At 38.7% G+C, this 15,970-nt stretch overlaps 1 protein-coding gene and 1 pseudogene across 1 annotated transcript; one reads left to right on the forward strand and one right to left on the reverse strand.

The window, feature by feature from the left end:
* Positions 1–524: 524 nt before the first annotated feature.
* Positions 525–11,859, forward strand: LOC135626425 (transcription factor RF2a-like). The gene is made up of 5 exons (XM_065131690.1): positions 525–1,047; positions 1,208–2,075; positions 5,957–6,089; positions 10,643–10,727; positions 11,191–11,859. Exons 2-5 carry the CDS (start codon positions 1,387–1,389, stop codon positions 11,628–11,630), a joined length of 1,347 nt encoding a protein of 448 aa, XP_064987762.1. The 5' UTR covers positions 525–1,047; positions 1,208–1,386; the 3' UTR covers positions 11,631–11,859.
* Positions 11,860–12,595: 736 nt separating this feature from the next.
* LOC135626427 (RHOMBOID-like protein 13) lies at positions 12,596–14,465 on the reverse strand (annotated as a pseudogene).
* Between the last annotated feature and the right edge of the window lie 1,505 nt (positions 14,466–15,970).

Genomic DNA, 15,970 nt, shown 5'->3' on the forward strand with positions numbered 1-15,970 from the left:
AGATTGCTCTTATCAACTCGGGAAAGTTTTTTTTTTTTTTTTCACTAAGCCATCTAATTTTATATTTTTAAAATTTTATGTTAAACATATGTTTACTTTTTCAGATTTTTTTAATTTTATATTTGATGTCTTTATTTTCACTAATACCTTAAAATACCTCATATTTTATGATCAATTCCAACTTGATGAATCGATAAATCTATTATAGTATATAAAATCAATCAATCCAGTTGAACCTGTATATCTATCAATCTGAAAAGTTAAAAAGATTATTTTTTTAATGAAAATTATGTTTCCTTTTGTATTTTACCATGCACTTTATTTTTGGAAACAAATATAAATATAAAGTGGATATTCTCCATCCACTGAGATATGGATTCTATTCGTGGCAGCAGTCGTGACATCATTATATGATCGGGCTCGAACGGCCCAATCTCACTCACGTGGAAATCACGTGCCAGCATCAGGATGTCGCTATAACCGTTGGATCCTTCATTCGGCGTTCGTGCACAACTCCTAAAGGAAAACCCCCCTCAAACACGTGGCACAAGTCACTCTTCCCTACGGCGACAAGTGGGAGGCTGTTTCCTGTATGGGGTGTGCATCTTGGGGAATGCGTTAAGGCTTCGAGCGGAGTGCGTTCGGCTTCGCTCTCCCGCAGAGTTCTTCCAAATCCACCTCCTTGTCGCTCGCAGAGATATTCCATAGTGAGGGTTTTAATCGGATCCTATGTGCGTCCATTTACTCGGTGGGGTTTTCCTACGGAAGCTATGTGGTGATGCTCATCTCCTCTGTTCTCCTGCCCCGTAAAGCATTCCCAGGTTTCCCAGCATCACTTCTTTCAGATTCGTCTTTGCGGTGGAGCTCATTGCGTTCTCGTTCTCCGGGCTCGCAAGAATCAGCTCTTTGCTGCATTGGAGCGTTCATCGCGTCTCAGCAGGCCCGCTTCCTTGAAAGCGGCCACCTTTTCTCGCATCTGGAATCGCAGATCTCCGCGTTCGAGGGTTCGGAGGCCTCGTCCCTGCGGCCTGTTTCTAGGACTCTTTGGTTCGATCTCTTCCCTTTCTTTCTTTCGCTGTTGCTTCTTTTTCGTCTTCGATTCGGTGCCGTTTGGATCTTGAGAAGTCTTTATCATTTGCCGAGAAACGTAGTCATCGGATGTTTCTTCTGTTAATTTTCGCCTCTGTGTTTTCTTGACGTCGACCAGATTTTGAGGCGATTGTCCACAAAAGGAAGGATTTTTTCCTTTATTTTGAGGAGTTACGGATCTGCGATCGCGGGGCTTCTATCTGTGTTCTCGATTCTAACTTGGTTTCCGGGTATTGCACTGGATTCTCTGAGAAAGGTGGTACGTTTGTGGTTGTGGAGCTTTCGAGATCCATAGTTATGGACAAGGACAAGTCGCCAGCGTCTGGTGGAGGAGGCGGAGGTAGCGGTGGTGGTTTTCCGTCCCATTCATCCCGATACGCTCCCTTCGGCTCATCTTCGGGCAGTTTCGGCTTTATTGGCGATCATCCCTCGGCCTCTTCTTCCTCTCAGCCACCTCCAGATTCTGGCCAATTTGGTCACGCGACGCGATCGGACGCTGAGCGGTTCAGCTATGACGTCAGTCGGATGCCGGATTTCCCTCCAAGAAATCCCGGTCACCGCCGAGCACACTCGGAAATACTTAGCCTCCCAGATGATATCAGCTTCGACGGTGACCTCGGTGTCGTGGGATCCTATGATGGGCCTTCGCTGTCTGATGAGACCGAGGAGGACCTCGTCTCCATGTACATGGATGTGGAGAAGTTCAGTTCCGGTGCTACCTCTTCTGGTCTGTCCATTGGTGAGTCTTCACTGCCCGTGCTCTCTCCTGTTCAGGCTCCCTCTGAGGGTGAGAATGTGGCCTTGGGCTCTACTGAGAGACCAAGGATAAGGCACCAGCATAGCCAATCTCTGGATGGTTCTACTGCAATCAAGCCAGAGCTCCTGATGTCTGGTGGTGAAGGGCCGTCATCCGTGGAGGCGAAGAAGGCTATGTCCGCTGCAAAACTTGCTGAACTGGCTCTTGTGGATCCAAAGCGTGCAAAGAGGTTTCTTTTTCATATAAATCCTTTATTTTCCTTTAATTTATTTATGAGGCTATTTCCCATTTTAATTGTTGGTTTGTAAGTTTTAGTTGAAATTGAAGCCAAGGACATGATATATTAGTCTTTTATCTCTTGGCATGTCATGTTTACCAACTTGTTTCCAGACACTTTGCCTGGATCTTGCTATTGGGATATTGCTGGCCCTTCCTAGTTTAAGGGAACATTGGCACATAAGAGAAAAAGAAAACGTTTCAATCCAAATTAATTGATTTTTTCCTTTTTCTCTAGTACATCTGAGTGAATCCAGAGCCATCCAAGTTATTCTCTTGCTGAGATGTTGCAGTATTTTCATGTTCTGCATTTTCTGCCCTCATATGTATTTAGCAATGTGATGCATACATATATTGCAGAGGATGGCAACTTTTGAAACTTGAACTTGCACAGCATAGCTCCACTTCCATAGCTGTGATTACTTATTCTGAACTGTGTTATTTGATGACCCTCAGACCATGCATATGACTTGCAAAATGTTTCTGTCAGATTAATAGTTTTAGCCGTTTAATATTCTTTGGCCATTTTAGTATGAAAATCTTGTTGTTGCATACTTAATCGGTTTAGTTGATGTTTGACCAGTAAGAGAACATTAAACTCGTCCACATCAAGCTTTCAGATAACAGCAAGAATGAACCATGTTATTCCTTGTCATTAGTACATAACCTCTATGCTAACTTTTTCTGCCATAATAGGCTTCTTTAGATGAGCAAATTATCAACTTCCACTAACATTTTCAAGTTGCACGTACCATAATGAACTCCTTTAAATGAACTGATGAAAAACTTCTTTCGGTATCTTTATATCCATTGACTCTACTGATTAAAGCTTTTTATTGGTATAGTCAAAGGCACAAGACCTTAGAAAACATCAAGGTGCCAAAACGCTCGAGGCGCTATGCCCTCACCTGAGCAAAGCAAGTTTTTCACTAATATTAAAATTATAAAAAATATAATTTGGAAAAATATGATCACTAAAATAAAATTTTATAAAAAATGTGTTCCATATCATTTCATATTTCAAAAAGTCACCACTAAAACATCAAATTACATTAATCTAAATCACCAAAAACACTAATGGTGACAAATTCAATCCTTCAAACAATTTATAGGCTATATCAACAAAATCTAACTATTATTTATGATTAACATTACAAGAAAAAGAAATAGAGTAGGAAGGGGAGAAGTAGGGAAGAAGCAAGGGGTTATTTGGGGAAGAAGCAGAGGTGGTATAGGGAAGGAGAGAGAGAAGCAAGGGAAGAGGGTTGTTAATTGGGAATTGGTAGGGGAGTTATCAGGGAGGAGGAGGAGGAGGCTGAGGAGGGAGGGGAACTGGGGCTGTTGGGAAGGCTCAACAACCAGTGTTGATAGTGGAAGAGAAAGAGGGATTGGGAGGAGGGAGAGGGAGAAGGCTATCGGGATCTGGGGAGGTTGTTGATTGAAGGTGAGGCCTTTTTTAGGAGGGGACGAGGAGGATGAGGAGTAGGAAGGAGGGCAAGGGAGCTGTCGAGGAGGCTTGGCATGGGGAGACCGCAAAGGAGAGGAGAAAGAAGGAGAACAATAGCGAGAGAGCGAGGAGGGGGAGGCATGTCATCAACAGTGGGAGAGAGGAACTATGATCATCACAACATCCGAGGAGGTAGACAATGTGGGGAAGGTGGAGGCAGTGGAGTACGTTGAGCTCCTAGTGGAAGGAGTGTTGGAGGTGCTCCCAGGGCGGCGGAGCTTGAGGGCAGCGACGGAGGAGTCCACAGGCAACCAAGGCAGAGACGGGATCACTTAGGGTTCGTGGGGTTTGCAATTGGTGGTGGTTGAGTGGGTTTAGGTGTTATTTGGCTTGGTTGAACTAAACCCGAACCAATTAGTTCGGTTTAGGCATGCCTGTGGGCAACGCCTAAGTAAAATGTCTCACCTGAGATATCTTGAGGCATGCCTCACCTCTCATCACTCGGACGCCTAGGTGAGTGCCAAGCATCTCATGACAATATCGCCTTTTATGTTATTTAATTTAATGATAGAAATATCTGATAACATATGTTAAAAGCTGTTCCTTCTGACATGTCTAAATCACAAAGTTAACCCCAAATCTTATATGGATCTCCATCATCTTTTGATAGAACTTTCAGCAAGTCCAACTTTGCCATGACTGAAATATTTAATGTTGTTGTGGCATGTTTTTGATTTCGAGCGATTTCTATGTAACTTTGCAGTACCTGCAGGTTTTAGTTCGGTGGTTTCATCTTGAAACATAAATTCTATACCTGACCTCTAATAGTATTGTCTCTTTTGGATGGTAACTTCAGTTTGTGATAGTGCCCTTTAAGGTGACTGCAGCTTTTGTGTAGCATGCTAATCTAATTGGCATGCTTTGTTTTTGTAGCTTTTCCTATGTCTCCCTGATGACCTCTCAAATAACAACTCCCTTTTCATGTAAGCTTAAGTTGTTGGACCCAATATCTTGTCGCTGTGAGTCAGCTACTTCACATGCAGGTATTTGTTCTTTTTTTTTTTTTTCTTTTTGACCATTGGTTCCCCAACTACTGATTAGAAGACATGCAGATAGTTCTAAGAATGACCCATTTTAGCTCTTGCTGCTGATTTAGTGAGACATAATGTTTGTTTGGTAGTCATGCTTCATTTTTTTAGCCTTGATTTGAAGTTACTTCATAATTTGTAATGGCTACACACATAAATACACTACTATAAGGTTGTACATTTGATTTTTGTGATATTGCCATCAAGAAGCACTTGTTTGATATCCAACCATTCCACATCTCTTATAGATTAACTAGGCCAATGCTACATTGTTATACGATGGGTTAGTGACCTTACCTCTAGCCACTAGGATAAATCTTGCACCCTTAATTGTTGTTGACCACTTTCCATTCCTTGGGTTAGCTTCACTATCTCTTAAATTAATCTTATGCAAGGAGTTTCCCACTCCAATGCTATGCTTCATGGCTACAATTGTCAAGCTGTAGTTGGTGAAAATGAGTGGTATGTGATTCTGTTTGTGAGTCTTGTACTTTTGTAATATCCTTTTTGAAGAGACTTCAAGTCCTATTGCTATTCTAAATCAAAGTGCCTTTCTTTTGGAATATCCATTTTTAATATGATATTTTAATTCGAGGAGCAACCACGACATGATGCATTGAGCTACTTGCAAGATTTTGTGGTGTTAAATTTATTGAGATCTTTAATCCTATTTATGTATTATGTATTTGCTAATATCTCCCAAAGAGAATGTTTGATGTTCTACCTCTCTCTCTTGGATTCTCTATGGTGGTATCTCGTACTAGATCTTTTGCTGTTTGGTTTTGTCCTCTTACAAACTAAAAGGTGTATATGGTAGGTTCTGGTTGACACTCTTACCTATAGCAAATCATGTTTCCTACTAAAGTATTGAGATTTTTGGACTTCAAATAGGAGGATATGCTCTTTGTCCTCTTCCATCCTTGTCTTATTTTCTACAAGGCAACTGGTTGTTTCTACATGATAGGTAAGGCATAAGTGACGGGTTGCACTTTTTATTATTGGCCATATTGTCATTATTCTACACCCAAAATATCAGCTACAAATTTAGCGAAGGAAGGAATGTCATGTGTACAATGTCGTAGTTCTAACTGGATAACTATTCAAGTGCACAGTATTCTGTCGTACTCAAACAAGGTTTTTATGTGCAAACTCTTTAAATTTTCCACCCTAGTAGTTAACTTTTATGTTTACAAAAGACCTTTCTCATTTAAAGATACTATTAATTGCTGAAACATTCACACTGGTCACACTAGTCACCCTGTTTTAATTGCTAAAGATAGGTTTCATGTTTTGTTATAGGATTTTGGCAAACAGACAGTCAGCTGCAAGATCTAAAGAAAGGAAGATGAGATACATTGCAGAGCTTGAGAGGAAGGTGCAGACTCTCCAAACTGAAGCAACAACATTGTCTGCTCAATTGACAATGCTACAGGTACTTCAGTTGGAAGTTTCTTCATTCTGCGGATTCTTAATCTTAGATTTCCAGAAAACTTTAAGACAGAACAGCTAGATGAATACAAGGGAGTAACTTGAATCACATTATATTTATCCATTTTCGAGATGGATAATCGGAAGTTGGGAGCATGGAACAGAAAGCAGGACGTTTACTTTGACAAGGACTCTCATTCATTTTTCAAATTATAATTACTGGTAGTTTTATATTGATAAATTTTCAATTTAGTATAGGTATGCACCACTAATTTACAACAATAACAAGGAGCAACATCCAAATTTTTTAGAAGCATTAATTAAACATTGTAGCTAGAAGCCAGAAATTTAATTTCTTGTTCATTGGTATATGAGGAGAGTGCAAGACACAAAATGTGATATTGGTTCAATGTTCTCATGATTCATAATCCACCATGATGAAGAAACACATTCTGTAGGTTTCTTGACATTTGGTCTTTTAACCATTCATGTGGTTGTTTTGTGGTGCCTTACATTCACTGTACTAGTGTACTAGGGAATGAGATCTGCCTCTCAGAGTCAACCTCAAACAGAGCATGGATCCTTGATATGTGATCTTTTAAGCTACTGAGTTGGGTACTGGTTCTCAATAATATATTTGGTTCCAGTTCCGGAACCACCTTTTTTTAAAAAGAATTAAAATTTTATAATTCCAGGAACCGAACCGCCAGAACTGTCAATTCCAGTTTCTAATAGGTTTGTTTCTGGTTCGTACCGAACCGTGGTCGGGTCTACTTGGATGTAATTGGATCTGTATATTCAATACTTAATCAATAAATATGTAAATATTCTCCATTGTTTTCTAGTTTTAATCTAAACTTGTCACTACTGGTTGATATATGGTAACATAGGATGAGACTTTCATGTTTTGTGACCATAATTAAAATTGTAGGTAAATTACTATTTGTTTGTTGGTAGTTTTGCCTGGTCTAGACTTGTCCACGCTTGGTTTACAAGTATCACTTATTCCTCCCATGTGTTACCATCAGAAACTTAACCTTATAACAATTGTTTCATGTTTAAAAATATTATTTATTTGTGTGTGAAGTATATGTTACATTTGAAGGTTAATTTACATACTTGATGACGATATTAAAAACTATACATATGAACAGATCATCTATGTATTAGCAAATTATGTGACACCAGCTTAGCGCTGATGTGGTGTGGACATGGAATACTGCATGGGTCACATATTGTCCAAGAAGGTATATATTTGCCATATATATGCCATTAATGCACCACAAATTCCTTTGGATCTACATGGCCTATGCATGGTATAATGTTAGACTACACAGAAGCTATGTTGGTAATGTTGTGGCACAATGAATGTAAGGTTCATGGGTTCACATGGATGCCACATACTGTATCAGTAGCATGTCAAACACAATGTCTATAAGATTCCTTGGGGTCCACGTGTATTCTACCATGCACCATGTTAGTGCAATGTCAATCCCTCATTACTAATTTTTAACATGAGGTGGCTAACGACAAGGGTTCATTGTTTAATGGATAAAAACATAACACATAACAGAGTGAGTCTCAAAGCCATGGGTGGACAAGTGGAAAACATGCTAAATCATAGGTGGTATCTGTAGTTTATTATAGAATTAATTTTAAAGAAAATAGTCATTATGTGTAGCTGATATGCTTGTTAATTTGATGTCAACTTAGAATTTAATATCCAGAATACCCCTACCCATGGAGGGCAAAGAGTTGGAGCATTATGCAATTGTAATCGTGTTTATGTATGTTTACATGTTAAGGTGATACAGGACCATTTTGGGTTATCTCTCTCTTGAATGTTTTTATTAGTTTATGGTGTCTTCATAAGCTGTTGTACCATCTTGATGATTTTACATTAATTGTCAAAATTACAAAAGAAAGAACAAAAGGAAGATTACCCGTCACAACGGATGAAAAAAATATGATGAAATGAATGATATGCCATACTTTATGGGGTGTAATTTTTGTTATTATATGTTTATAACTTTATATTGTTCCTTATTTTTATCTTTTATTTTTTTGTTCTTGTAGTGGGATATGTAAAAAGGGGAAAGAGGTTGTAACAGGGAGCATTGATTAATGATAGAAGGAATATTTCTTTTCTACAGATTATATATAAGTGGTGTGAGGTCACAATTTTTTGCTCCGGTAAGATATCATCATCATCATGTGAGATGTGCAAGGCACAGGACATTGCCTCTAGGAGTCAATCCTTCAGTCTAAGCAAGTCTAGTAGTTATATCAGTGTTTTTAAAGGTGTTGGACCCTAAAAGGCACCAAGCTTCAATGTTCGCCAATATAAAAGTTATAAAAAATATTTTTAAGAAGAAAAATATTCATTGAAATAAATATTAGACAATACATGAGTTTAATATTATTTCATATTCAAAATATCACTACTACTTCATCGAAGTAAATTCATTTAACCATATATAAAGCACTAAAATACTACATTGTTCAAATCTACCTACAGGATTAACAATCTTAAAACTACATTTGTCATGATTTAGATGTTAAAACTATAGTGACACTTCAAAATACTAGCAGTGACAAATTTAATCCTTTAAATAATTTATAGGCTATAATTAATAAAAATTAGCTATTGTTAATAATTAATGTTAATATTAAATTTAAGAGAGATCGAGGCTATTATGAGAGAAAGAAATTGAGAAGGAAGAATTAGTGAAAAAGGAGACACGACAGCATTGGAGACACAAAGAGAGGATCCTTAGCCACAGTTTAATTGCAGCAAAGGGCTATTTGGGGGAGAAGCAAGGAGGAAGGAGAGTGAGGGGCTATTATGAAGGCTGGGGGCAATGACAAATGAGGGGAAGGAGAAAGAGGGAGAGCGACAGTGGGAGAGAAGCAACGAAGGGAGGGGGGAGAAGCACAGAGGAGGAGAGAAGGGGTAGGGAGTTGTCGGAACACTTGGTATGAGCAACGACTGATGGGGGGTAGGAGAAAGAGGGAGAGTGATAGTGGGAGGGAAGTAGAGAGGGGAGGGAGAGTGGGGAGAAGCATAGAGAAGGAGGGAAGGAGAAGGGGGTTCTTGGGGATGCTCGGTAGGGGCGTTGGCGGAGGAGGGGGAGAGACAACAAGAGGGAAGGAGAGGGGGGGAGGGGGGAGAAGCACGAAGGATGAGGAGGAAGAAAGATAGTGGGAGGGAAGTGGGGAGAAGCACATAGGAGGGAGGGGGGTGTCGAGGAGGCTTGATGGGGACGATAATGAAGGAGGAGAGAGAGAGATAGTAGAGGGAAAGATGGAGAGTGACAACGAGTTGAAAAGAGATGTGGGAGGCACAAGGGAGAGAGAGAGAGGAGGTATCACCACTATTGGAGGGTTGTGCGCAGATGCGGGGATGAGCAACGGAAATAATCGTTGAAGAGGCAGTGGGTGAAGAGGATGTGGGGAAGTGTCTAAAGAGGAGGGGGGTTGTTGGAGGATGAGGAGGGAGAGAGATAGCGGGAGGGAAGGAGAGGAGTGGGAAGTGGGGAGAAGTATGGAGGGAGGGGGGTATCGAGGAGGTTTGATGGGGACCATGACAAAGGAGGAGAGAGAGAGATAGTAGGGGGAAAGAGGAAGAGTGACAGCGAACTAGAAAGAGAGGTGGGAGGCACAACACAGAGAGAGAGAGAGAGAGAGAGAGAGCTATCACCACCACTGGAGGACTGTGCATGAATGTGGGGAGGAGCAGCGATAATCATAGGTGAAGAGGAGGCAACAATGACAAGGAGAAGCGAGCGATCTGGAGAATGAGAATAGGGTTTCTCTCTCCAGCGAGCCCACAGCACGGGTTGGGGGGTGGGACTCGTCTTGGTTGAACCGTTTGTAACATTTTAATTCAACTTAAGCTGGGTCAATTTCTATTAAGTTTCAAATTGGCAAATTTGTCTAGGCGCCTAAGCAAACACCCAAGCGCCTCTTGATATCACTGAGTTATCGTTATCTTTATTATTTCTTTTTATTTTTCATCACTATTTTTCATGGTTATTATATATCCCTTCCTCTATCTTTCTTTTCTTTTATTTTCAATTTTTTTTAAAAAAGAACTCTTCTCACCTTGAGCTTGTCCTACATCATCGGGCTTAAGGCACTTCATCTCCATTTATCTTTGTTTTGGAGGCTTATATGAGAGGTTTGAAAGTGTGAGGTCTGCAATCTAGGGATCTAACATGTTACTGTACCATATTGGCATATTGGATCCTTCTAAAGCTCTCTTGGGTTGTTTTCACCCACAAATGTTTGTCTTATTTGCCAAGCAATGTTCCATGTAATGATGCTAAGAAAAGTGGTTTAATTTGATTATGATCTTCCTAATGAATAACAAGAGAAGTATCTCCAGTTGGTTTCAAGTTCTGTTCCAATTGAATATAAGCATTTAACTTCTTTTTTTTTTTGGCCAAGTGTGGTATTCCTCATAATCTTCTAGACTTGCATATCTTTTTCCTTGACATGTGAAAGCAACACTGAGATGTGCAAGGAATTCACCAGAAATATTTCTGCCATTGACAGAGAGACACCAATGGCCTAACCGTGGAAAATAATGAACTAAAACTGCGATTGCAAACCATGGAGCAGCAGGTTCACTTGCAGGATGGTAAGGCTTTCATCATGTATGATGCTTCTCTTGTTACTTTCTTGATTAAAATTATTTTATTAAGAATGATTTATCATACTTTCATCTGTTCCTTTAGAAGGCGTTAAAGTATCATCTTACTGTCATTCATCTATTATCTATATTATGGTAATGAACTTCGTCCTCCAAAAATAATGAATTTGATGTGCCTGTGGCCTGATAATTTTCGGTTGCTTGTTCATGGGTACAGTGCAGGGTTCCTAATTTAATGCTGTTTGTGATAAGATCTGCTGAGGTGGGAGTGATTTTAGATCATGTTATTGTTCCATTTAACCTCTTAATGTCATCGTGGCTTCTCTAAACATCATTGCTATGCCCATATTAGTATCAGATTGTTATCTCCTCTATAATCAAAATGCCTCAACAATCAAATACCTTTTTATGCTCTTCAACAAATTTGACAACCTGTTATTTATCGTTGCAGCACTGAATGAAGCACTAAGAGAAGAGGTTCAGCGCCTGAAGTTGGCTACAGGCCAGATGTTGCCGAATGGCGGACAGATGGTGAACCTTGTTCCTTCTTCTTTCGGAGCAAATCAACAATTTTACCATCACAATCAAGGGATGCAGTCTCTCCTGGCAGCCCACCAACTTCAGCAACTCCAGATACATTCCCAGCATCCACAACAGCTTCTGCAGCAACCACAACAGCAGCAGCCGCTGCATTCACAAACTCCGCAGCACCAGCAACAGCCGCAGCCTCATCAGACTCAGCAGCAACCACAACAGCAGCAGCCGCTGCATCCACTAACTCTGCAGCAGCAGCGACAGCCACCGGCTGCAGACCTGAGACTGAAGGGACCATTGACTTCTCAGAACCAACTCGGGGAGATGGCATCAGACGAACAAAACGCTCGTGAGTAGAAGTTTGATTGGTTGCTGTCAAAACCTTCCTTATGAAATGTCACTTGTTTGTTTCTAGTTAATGCGAACACAATTGCCGACTGTAGTCCCTCCTCTTGGTTAGCTTACAAGTAATGGTAGTTGATGATGTTCCAGCATTCTTCATCTGGTATAGCTCATTCCATTTGGATTAATGTGTTCACCGATTTCTTCGTAGCATCTGAATCTATTCATTTTCATGTGTTGTGTAGATTTGTGTCAACTAGTTTGATGTAAGCTGGCCATGTTCGATCTCCAAGAAAAAAATGCTTGGGGTTACATCAAAATGGAAATTGTTTCTATCAAAGAGCATCCGATGAAAAACCTGGCTCATTAATATTAATGGTAGACATACGCTCATGATCAAAAACATTTTAAGTGGGACTACTGATTGTAAGACCATCTAGTTTCTGCATGCTATCACAGTCATGATGGCAACAAAAAAGGGAATTCATACAAAAACAACAAAACTGGAGCAACAAAAGGAGGCAACTCATACAAAAGCAGCAAAACTGGAGCAAGAAAACAAGTCTAGATTGTCAACCTAGTTGAAAAGATCTCCAATGTCTATCCTTAAGCTGAAATACCACAGCAAAAGAAGCTCTAAGCAACCATAGAAACACCAAGGCAACTTCAATTGTTCCATGTTTTAAGAGACCACCATGAAACAAAGTATCTCCATTGATAACCCCCTATAATCAAAGGATTGAATGCTCCAGATTAACTCAGCTTCTCTGACACCAGGAGATGTCATTGCCTATCAAACCTGAACTTTCATACTAATAATTAATTAATTGGCTAGTAAACAAATGCATTAATGTTTTAGCTCACAAGAGATGCTCATCAACTTTAAGATATTGTACACTTCACAGAATGAAACAAAGTACATATATGATATGCATCCTTCATGAAAATTTTGGCTAGTTGTAGTGAAGTATGCCAACAAATGGATCCAATATAAGAAACCAAATGTTTCTATTTTGACAAAAACATATGATCTGACAAACGTATGTTCCAGATTCATAGTGAAACAATTGAAAGATGATATTCCAGTCTACATGTAGTCATGTCAACTCCAAAAAACAGTTTTTACAAGAACATGAAATAGTTGAAGTATACCCAACTCTTTTTGCAAAAAAATCGTGCTCCAACCCTAACAATGCTTATAATTGGAATTCTCTACCATCTAGATGAATGACAATCTTATAGTGTAAGAAAATTATGCTTCCTCCTGGGTATTCCAAGCAAGCAATGCTACGTAACCACCAATCATCTTGGCACAATAACGAATCCAAATGTTACACAAGTTCTGCACCTCTACCAGGTACAATATTCATCTGCAGAGTTTGGCCATTACCAGATGAAACAAAGCCGACATCAGGAAGTGAAGAATCTGTAACAGGCTCGATCTCAAGAAAGGTTAGGCCAAAACCCCAACGCACTTCAGGCTCAGTATAAACATGGGTATAAGCCATCCAAGCATTGAAACAGCCCAGTAACTATTCATGCCATGAATCAACGCCCAGGCTATTGAGTAACCAACAATAATACCTGATAAGTGGCCGATGAAACTTGCTTGGGGTACAATTATGGCTGTGAAGATCAACGATTCAAAGGCCGCAAAGCTGGAACTCCAAATAGATTCAGCTTCGAAGATGGCTACTTCACCACCAGGATTGTCATACACCCGAAGACCACACATGAATAACCAACAGTCGTCACTCTTCTGAAGTAATCTAGCTTAAATTTCTGAATCAGAACATGGTATGTCAAGAGAACCAACACACCCGATAGCACCACCTAAACAAGAGTGTACTGGAGATAGAACTCGACACAGAGGCCCAAGTGGCCCAACTGTTCCTCCACCCCAAGGCTCTAAAGTATGCTCATGTTGAAGACTAAAAGCACCACACTGATGTGGGAGAATGTGGATGTAATGAACCTCCAATATTGTCCTTCGACCGCCAATTCATAGCTCAAGCCCACATTTCTGTAGCCAATGTTCTTCTTCTGAATGTAGACCCAAATCGAGGAGCATGTCTCGATGATACAACTACTAGCAGGTTTTTCCCATATTTTGTAAACGAGTGGCTTTCCCATCTCTATGCAATCAACTCAACAATTATAAATAAAGGGCTCAGAGCAATTCCCAAACAACTCAGAATCTACTCCTTGATGTAAGTGTGAGATATACTATCCCACAGCCCCGAAACAACAATCCCAGTGCTAAATGTCGGACAGAGATCATTCAATATAGTCCCAAATGAGAAATCGAATGCATTGCACCAAGCCGTGTACCCAAAAGACCAAACTTTTGATAATTAGATAGTCACCCCTGCGAGAATCTAACACAAATAAAGAAGGCCACTAATCAAGAATCATATGACAGACCAAAAACCCTCCAGTCTAACAAATTTCAATTTCGAAAGAGCGTTAAAACGTATAACTTGAGCTCTTGAATACGCACTCGAAGATTAACAATCGAAGGTAGCGATTCTGAATCTTCCTACGAAAAGATAAATGGGCATCAACATGTAACACTCAATAAGGAACCGAAATCACAATAAAAGGTGAAAAAAAAGAAGAAGCAAAATTGAAATCTAGGGTTGATTTTGGGGGAACAATATGGAAATTCGCAGATTGAAGATTGTTCACACCTATTGATCGAAGGGGTTTGCCGCTGGAGATCTACACGACGCCAGCAATCAGATCTTGGCTCCTTTGAATTATTTTCTTTGCTGCTCCAACATCTACGATGTTCGCCCTCCCCGATTTGATTCGAGAGGGCTTACGACACCAACCCCGGTCGATGCTTTCGGTCGGGCCACGTGTGTGACACCCAAAAGGTCGAAATAAACCGGTTCGATTCTTGGCCTAAGAACGGCAACCGATCGATTTATTCCGGTTTTTTATCTCGGTTCAATCGAATTAAATTGAATCTAGGCAGCTTTTAATTGGGTTCAACACGTTCTATGTTACTTGCACTATTAAATTGGTAGCTCTCAATATTAAAGGATGATTTTCCTAAAAAAAACTCTCTTTTTCTTTTTTGGAAAAGTATTTTTCTGTTTTTGTTTTTCCCATATGGTACTTTATATTTTTTGTATTCTGATAAATAAAAATAATTATAAATTATCTCTTAAAAATTATTTTTAGTATTTTAATTTTATATTTTTAAAAATTATATTGAGATCTTTATACTTAAAAAAGTGAAATATTTAAGTCTGTTATTTTAATAATTTTTTATTTTTAATTTTATAAAATTATTTTTTAATCTTATATAAAAATCGTAATATTTCACATAAGTATATAGATCTTAATATACTTTTTAAAAATATAAATATTAAAATATTAAAAATAACTAATTACAAGAGGTAATATATAATTATTCATGATAAAAAATGTTATCAATTCCAAAAACCTTTCACAGTAATATATAATTAGTCTCAATATAATTAGTCATGATAAAAAAAACTAATTATATATTACTGTGAAAGGTTTTTGGAATTGATAACATTTTTTATCATGAATAATTATATATTACCTCTTGTAATTAGTTATTTTTAATATTTTAATTACAAGATCGACGCACTAGTATACTTGAATGGATCGATCTAAGCAATAGCATGATCCAATCTACGCGGTGGTTCTCTCTTCTCACCTTTAATCTCTCCCTCCTTCTCCCCTTACTGCTCCTAAGAAGTCATTTCAATCACCCCTCCCATTTATACCTCTAAGACATGAAAGGTATTTTGTTTAGGATTGCAAGTATTCATCCAAAATCTTCAACATAATGTGTTTGTTGGCTCATAATGTTTTTTTTTTATCTTTTAAGCTGGTTTTTCAATCTCAGTTTCCCCTCCCATCTAAGAGAGTCCTTATTGTGTTTGAGGACTTGTCTCATACATGTAAAATATATTACCATTCAACCCCTTGTAAAATATAAGTGTATTCCACCTTTTACAACGTTTTCATCATTTTTTCCTTTTAATAAGGTTTTGTATGTGAAAGAATATGTTGATATATGCAATGTACTTATAATGTAGACATTGTATATGCTTGATAGAATTAGAAAATTAGGTTGATAACACATTTATAATATTTTTCTATTCAGATACAATAATTTCTGTATATGTACTAAATCACTATAACTGACTTTTCTTTTTCTTTTATGTGACTTGTAACAAACACCCCAATGTCAATATTCATTTGTTGGCATCATATACAATAAAAAGAATGCAACAATTTATATCAGACCCTTTTATAGTATTTTTTTTTAAATATAATATTTTTATATGAATAAAAATATTGTAATGCCATTT

Source organism: Musa acuminata, chromosome BXJ2-11, assembly GCF_036884655.1.
Source record: "Musa acuminata AAA Group cultivar baxijiao chromosome BXJ2-11, Cavendish_Baxijiao_AAA, whole genome shotgun sequence".
Taxonomy (NCBI): Eukaryota; Viridiplantae; Streptophyta; class Magnoliopsida; order Zingiberales; family Musaceae; genus Musa; species Musa acuminata.

Excerpts from the sequence above, each read along its gene's own strand:
- LOC135626425 (XM_065131690.1), top strand. The coding sequence starts at position 1,387 with ATGGACAAGGACAAGTCGCCAGCGTCTGGTGGAGGAGGCGGAGGTAGC. Across the intron at positions 2,076-5,956 it reads GATCCAAAGCGTGCAAAGAG|GATTTTGGCAAACAGACAGT; the intron begins GTTTCTTTTTCA and ends GTTTTGTTATAG. Across the intron at positions 6,090-10,642 it reads CTCAATTGACAATGCTACAG|AGAGACACCAATGGCCTAAC; the intron begins GTACTTCAGTTG and ends TGCCATTGACAG.